Source organism: Vicugna pacos, chromosome 17 (genome assembly GCF_048564905.1).
Source record: "Vicugna pacos chromosome 17, VicPac4, whole genome shotgun sequence".
Classification (NCBI taxonomy): Eukaryota; Metazoa; Chordata; class Mammalia; order Artiodactyla; family Camelidae; genus Vicugna; species Vicugna pacos.
This window is the reverse complement of record NC_133003.1, coordinates 7,897,037-7,904,418: the sequence shown is the minus strand read 5'-3', so window position 1 is coordinate 7,904,418 and position 7,382 is coordinate 7,897,037. Positions and strand designations below refer to the sequence as shown.

At 53.0% G+C, this 7,382-nt stretch overlaps 1 protein-coding gene across 1 annotated transcript; it reads left to right on the top strand.

Annotated features, from left to right (window-relative positions):
- Positions 1–586: 586 nt before the first annotated feature.
- Positions 587–6,855, top strand: LOC140686658 (uncharacterized). The gene is given in 6 exon segments (XM_072940862.1): positions 587–794; positions 797–1,076; positions 1,559–1,626; positions 1,629–1,713; positions 2,885–2,937; positions 6,521–6,855. Coding segments are annotated over 6 exon segments (1,029 nt in total).
- The last annotated feature ends 527 nt before the right edge of the window (positions 6,856–7,382 follow it).

Sequence of the window (7,382 nt, the reverse complement as noted above, 5' to 3'; positions counted from 1 at the left end):
TCAGAAGCCACTTGGCAGCCCCTGAAGACATAGGTTTCCCCTTGACCTAGATCATCTAAATAAGCCCTGGCGACACGGTGCGGGCAAGCGGAGGTCTCTCCATCCTGCTCTCCTGAGGTGCTGCGCGCTGCCGTGGCACCACATCGCATGGACCAGAAGACTTTTCTCGGCACGCACAACACTGCCTTCGGAAACCGGGGCAGACTTCTGCACCCGCCTTCCCGTTCAGAAAGTCACTATCGCCCACCGCACGCCTTCCCCGCATCTGCAACCCCCACCACCACACGGACGGGAAGGGGGTGGGGGAGCGGAGGGGTTAAAGTGACAGCCACTCCTAGAGCGCCCTGGTTCCGTTCGAAAGGTGTCACAGCGCCAACGCGGTGGACCTACCTTGCCCTCTCCCTTCTCGCCGTTGGGGCTCGCCTCGGGATCGTCGCTGTCCTCGGCGGCGGCACTCTCGCCGGGCAGTTCATCCGGAGCCAGCTGCGGCGGCGGCGGCGGCGGCGGCTGGGGCTGGGGCGGCGGCTGGGGCTGGGGCGGCGGTGGCGGCGCCTGGCAGGCTACGCCAGCCCCCTGCGAGCGGGGGATGGGCTCCGGGCGCGGAGAAACTCCCTCAACATCCATCTCCATCTTCCCATTCACTGGAGGGCAAGACAAAAGCGGAGCGCGGACTTGGCAGCGGCGCCCGGCGGCTGCTCAGCTGCCCGCGGCACGCATGGCTCGCCGAGGAGGGGCCGCCTCCCGCGCGCCCTCCCTCCCGCCACCCTTCGCCCGCGCGCCCCGCAGCTCGGCTCACCGCTGGGCTCGGGCACCGGCGGCGCCGGGGCCGGGGAGCGCGAGCCGCGGGTGGCCGCGCGCCCTTGGAGCGGTGGCCTTCGGGCGCCCCCGGCAGTCCTGCTACGCCGAGCGCATCCCGGCGGCGGCGACGCCTCCCAACCGCGCGCCCAGCCCCGGGGCCGCTCGGGGACTCGCTCCCCAGCCCGGCCTCCTGATCTCGGTTGCTTTCGGCGTCTCCCCTCCCCTCCAAGCTCTGAGCAAAGTTACTGGAAGAACAATCACACCCCCGAGATGCACGGGCGAAACTGACAAGAGTCGGGTAGGTCAGGTGTAAGCGATATCTACCGTCCCCGCCCGCTGACCCGGCGCCGACCCCTCACCCTTGCCCTCTCCCGACGCGGAGCTGGGAGGAAGGCAGGGCTTGCCTGGAAGGGAAGGCAACCCTGCAAGGAGGGGAGCTGGCGGAGGGCGCCCACCCCAACCCCAGCGACCCCCACCGCCACGCCGGCCCCGGGCCCCTCCCGCGCTCCCTCCCGCGGCCGCGCGGGTCCCCAGGGTCATCCCTCCCGCGCGCGCGAGAGCATCCCCGCGCTCCCGCGCCGCCGCGGCCCCGCGCCACCCCGCCGGCGCCCGAGGACCGCGGAGGCGGCGACAAATGCCAGGCAGGAAATTCACCTACCCTCGCCTAGGGCCCGGTCGCGGGCTGGCACCGGGGAGGGGTGGGGCCCGGCGCCCAGGGCGAGGAGGCGACTTGGACCGCGCGCCCGAGTTTGGCGTAAAGGTCGGCGGCGGAGGGTCGGAGCGGGAGGCGGAGGCAGAGGCGAGAGGTCGCTGCCCGGCATCCGCTCCAGGTGCCCGCGGTGGGCGCCGGCTCCCGGCCAGCTCTCCTGCGCTTGGAAGGGCGTCCTCGGGCCGGCAGGGACCCCAGACCGGGCGGTGAGCTGCGTCTGTAAATCTGGATAGATAGCGAGGACAAGGGTAGACTTGGGAATTCTTAAATCAGGTGATTAGGATGACTTCTAAATTTAGCACTACTCGGTCCCGGGGAGTAGCTCCCAACTTCAGGGAAACAGCTACGGCGACTCTGCGCGCCCGGGAGGGACCTTCCAGCCTTGGAGAGAAACAGCGGGTTATTAAGAATCTGTTTAATATTAAATAGAGCCCATTGTTCTGGGCTTTGAGTTCTGTAATGCCCCCAAATGGATCAGCCAGATAAATGAACTATTCATGCATTTCTTAGCATGGGTGGCTTTTTTCCCCTAGCATATAATGCATCACGGATAACGCTTGCCTATGAGACTAGAAAGGTAAATTCACCTCGTGACGGCTTTGCATTAACTTAAAGACAACTTTCATATTTCCAAGCCTCACTGCCCCAATAGATGCAATTACACAAAAACACAACATTAGGTTCCCGTCCTGCAAGGCAGTCTCTTCATCTCTGCCTCTGCCTCTGTGTGTGACAGAAATTAATTGCCACTTTAATTGAATCAGTGCAGAGAGCCAATCTGGATAATGCAATGTGAACATGCTTTTGGAAGGCAAAGTTGGGAGGCGAAATAACTCAGTCCTCTTTTTCTTCAAAATGTCGAAAAATTAGATTGCAAGCTCATTTGCTAAATTGGGAACTTGTTACAAATAAAAGGAACTTGCTTTTAGTCTGAGATTCACTGTACTTTTTCAATGACATTATGGCAGTTTACGTAGTAATGTACCAGCCAAGGAAATACAGAGCTTTGTGCCTTTAAAAGAAGTTACTTACTCCATTTCCTCCCTGGTACATTGTAATAAATCAATTCTTATAGTATTTTTATAATGGTAAATTAGATCATCTGTGTAAAGTGCTTAGCAGAGTGCCTTAGGGCATAGTAAGCTTTCATTGTCTGTTTTACTGAAAACAGTAGGATGACAGAAATTCACCATGAGCACTCGTCTGAGGACCTCCATTAAGGAAGAAGAGATTGCCAGTTTAATTAATCTTTTTATATCAATTATTCCACAAGATTTTTGGTATCTTCAAAGAATGAAGCCCCTTCTGAAAGCTGGAATCAAGTCAGTGGTGTTCTGTGAAATCAAGTTTTGAATTTGACAGATTTTCCTCTTACAGTGTAGAAATAAAAATTACATGTCAGTTCCAACAGGAGCTGGAATCACTGACTGGTAAGTTATTATTCCTCCATGCTTGTTAGTTCCAAAATGTGTTTGGGAACTTCTTTCGAGGCTTCAGTGAAGAGTAAATCAAAAATAAAGATACAATACTTCAACTAAATTTGTTCTAAATTTAAGCAAGTGCTGGTAAAGTGCCCCATTGTTAAATGCAAATATTTTTCCTTTCTCTGCCCTTCTGTTTTTGGGGGACACAGAAGATTTTTTTTTTTTTGCATCTGTCATAAGTAAATACGGGCTCAGAAAATATATTACATTTCAAAACTGTTGATTGCACCTAATTATGCATGTAAATTGCTACTTCAAGCGCAGAGACAGCTTGCAACATTTTGAAAATTTTGCCCTAGTACTCATCTGAGGTATTTGTTACTGTTTTTCTTTTGCCTTAAATGACTTCATTTCACCCATTAGCTTTCCATTAATGAGGGGTCTGTGAATAATTCTGACCTTCCGATGTCTCTTTTCGATGATTCAAATTCGTAAATCAGCACTTTCGGCAAAATCACCCTTATTATGGTTTATATCAGGCCATTTGATTTCTTGAGTCTCTGAAGTGAGAGTTCACAAAAAGGTAGCCTGGAAGAGTTATCTAACCCCTTGGTACTCAAAATGTTAGTCACTGGACAGGCAGCATCCTGACACCTGTATTGTCAGAAGGACGAAGTCCAGCCCCAGACTTACTCTGCATTTTAACAAGATCTCCAACTGATTCCTACCATATTCAAGTTTGAGAAGCACTGCTCTAACGCATACCATAATTGGCCTTTCTCTATTATGATTCTTTGGCACTGACCCCATAAAAGACCACTCGGGAAGACTTATCAGGGAAATGCAATCATAGAAACTTTTTTTTTTTTTGGTCAAGACATTATGGTCACTTCCCATTCTCCCTGGGTTCTGAGTGTTGCATGACGAAAAATTGCATAAATTAAGAATGTATCTATATTGTATATCTCTCATCATGAATTAGAAGTATGCAATTTCCCAAAATCAAAAGGAATTAACCAACAAGGGGAATAACACTTTATCTTGAATAATAAATGTTACGCAAACATGTGGAACTGATTCCTAAAAGAACTTGGTTAATCTTGACCTTCTGCTGGAGATGGAAAAGTCTAGTTTCCAATCTGCTGGGAATATTGATAGGCTCTGTTACCATGCAACCGGGAACCACCGAGTTAGCATCTGTACAATGACAGTCTATTGAAGCGCCAATAATTAGGCATAAGAATGGACTAAAATATATGCCGCGGTGTTTTTAGGGACTAGCAGAACTTGATGCTTTGAAGAATTTCTAGATCAATCAATTATTACTTTTAAAGGCGATCTGGAACCGTAGTTCTCACCTGTAATATACATGAAATCACCTGGGGAATCTCCCTGGAAGGCAGATTCTGACTCTGCATTTCTAACCAACTTCCTGATGAGACCAGTGTTTCTGGTCCTCAGGCCCCATCGACTTGCTTTACCTCCATTGATAGTTCTCAGACTTTAATCAGTTGGGGAGCTTTTTAAAATTTTCAGTGCCCAGACTACACCCCAGACAAGTTAAGTTAGAACCTCTGGCTCTAGTGTTTAGACCCCAGGGGGTTACAGTGTGGAGCCAAGACCGGGAATCAGCGATGTAAATCTGTGCTTCCCCAGCATTGCCTCCAAGACCAGCGACACAGCGTCACTAGGGAGAGGGTTACAATGCTGACTCACAAGCCCACCCCAGACCCACGGGGTCAGTACCTGCACTGTAAGCTCTCCCCACGCTGTGTCTGCACATTTCAAGTTCAAGCAGCACGGCTGTAGCCTAGCCCCAGGGGGCAAGGAGGTGGCCCGCAACCAGAAGCAACCGACCAACCGACTGTAATTCCTTCACCTCTTGGCTCTTTACAGAGCTACACCAGTTCTGAGAAGCTTTCACAACCCTGACCGCTAAATTTCCCATTGATAAGCGGCCTCTTCGAGCATCCCTGGCTGTTTTCATCACTGTAGTTGGCAGCACTGGCCCACAGGACTTCCTGCAAAGACAGAAATGTGCTGGGTCCCTGCTCTCCAGCAGGAGCCACCAGCCACATGTGGCTGCTGAGTACGTGAATTCACAGCCAATGTGCCTGAGACACTTTTCATTTTATTTCCTTTTAATTGATTTAAATGTAAATGACCTCCTATGGTTGTTGGGTGCCCCCCACCCTGTACTGGACCCAGCACCCCCCCCCAGTAACCATCCTCTGCGGTCCTGTCTCCAACTCCCAGGTTGCACGCAGCCCTGCCTGCTCAACTTTTGTACGCGATAATCCCCAGCGAATGCGCCAAGATGACAAACATCTGCCTTGCCACCTCATCTACATAATAAGTCACATTATGCTTATTATTTTGAATGAGAGGAGTTTAACTTGAATTAAATGCCACCCAAAGTTGTCAAAACCTTTTTCATAGCATTCGTAATGACGTGGCTTTAATTTCACAGCCTTTTCAAACATCAGCAGACATGGGGTGCTTTGGGAACTGCCTTAAGAGCAAGAGACAAAAGAGGAAATGGATTTAGGGTAGAAGACAGAGCCCCCCACAAGCATCTTATTGGTACCCAGTAGAAAATTCCCAAAATTAAAGAGTGTATCTATGTTGAAGGCAAGTATCAAATCTCGAAGATTCCTCTCAAAATGGAAGATGAGATACAAAGGGGGAAATCAAGGAGTTAAGGTGCCAGAAAATGGCAAATGAAACTCAAAAGAGAAGTTACCCTGAACATGAATACCTATTAATCTGTGGGATCCATAGAAAGGGAGGGGCGCGGAGGAGAGAGGTGGGCGTGGTATAGAGGAGAAGGGCATGACATAGAGGAGAGGGGCTGCTATGGAGAAGGGGCAGGGAGAAGAGGGGCAGGGTGTGGAGAAGAGGGGTGGGGTGTGGGTCAGGGAGGAGATGGGTGGGGTGTTGAGGGGGCGGGGCATGGAGGAGATGGGAGGGGCAGGAAGGAGAGAGGCGAGTGTGGAGGAGGTGGGTGGGGCATGGAGAGGGGCGCGGCATAGAGGAGATGGCGGGTACGGAGAACGGGTGGGGAGGAGAGGGGCGGGGTGTGGAGGAGGTGGGTGTGGCATTGGGTGGGGCATGGAGAGGGGCGTGGCATAGAGGAGAGGGGTGGGTACGGAGAACAGGCGGGGAGGAGAGGGGTGGGGCATGGCCGAGAGGGATGGGGTTGGGACTGGGAGGAGGGGTTGAGGGGGTGGGGCGTGGAAGACTTGGGCGGGGCGTGAAGAGGGGCAGGGCGTGGAGTGGGCATGGCATAGAGGAGATGGGTGGGGTGTGGCAGAGAGAGATGGAGTATGGGGCAGGGAGGGGGGGTTTTGAGGGGGTGGGGCGTGGACAACTTGGGCGGGGCGTGGAGGGGTGGGCGTGGCATAGAGGGGAGGGGCGGGTATGGATAAGGGGCAGGGTATGGAGGAGAAGAGCGAGGGGCGGGGACAAAAATCCCAGTGACTAGAAACAGGCCGCAGCCCCCGGAGTCTCCCCCAGGGTGAGAGTAACAGCACCACCGCCCACCATCACAACAGCGCAGCCACCAACCATTAACCGGGCTCCGTGCAAGCTCCCGAATGCCCGGTCCGGCGGGTCTGGACGGGAAGAGAGATTATTCAGGGCACGTTATTTGAACCGACACGTCTCACGTTAAAGATAAGCAAATCCCCACGGGAGAGGGAAGAGGAGAGTGCTAAACTACAGTCAGCCCTTCCCTCGACTGAGAAGGTGACTGGGCACAGCCTACCTTGTACCCGGAGGCTAACACCAGAGAAAGGTTTCCTCGAGGTCTGTGCCGCGCCCGGCTGCGCGGCTGCCGACCGGGTACCATGTGACTCGGCTGTGCCCACGGAGAAACGTGTAGCCAAGGGCAACAGCCTCACTCGGAGGACGGTCACTTCTTAGCAACTGAAACCAGTGAACACACAGCTGTCGTCGTCCTCGGGGAAGAAACTCCAGCGGACTTCAGACCACCGGCTTCCAGGGGTTTGGCCATGAGCTCAGACCCTCATTCAGGCACCTGAAGACCTCCCCTCACCCCCGCCAGGCACTCCTTTTCTTCGGAAACTGAGGGCAAATGTCGTCACGATCCACATCAATCCAGCTCAGAAGGGAGCAGGAAGAATGACAATGAAAGAAGAAAATGTACAGTCCCCTCACTGATGGACTCAAGTTCTAAGTTCAGGGAGCTTTATGCATGTCCCCTGCCTAACAGCGCGGCTTGTTACAATGAAGTCACAGCCCCAGCCCTTGTCCTGGGCAATGCCTGCAAGATCTCCCACACTTCCCTTGTTCACACACACACACATTTCTTGGCTGAAGTTATAGGTGTAGTTTACCAATGGAAGGAGCCGCAGGGATCCTGAACTTAAATTCTGGGTCACCTGAGAATATTCCAGGAGACTGCAGTTTTGAGAGCAGTGGGCCCCGCA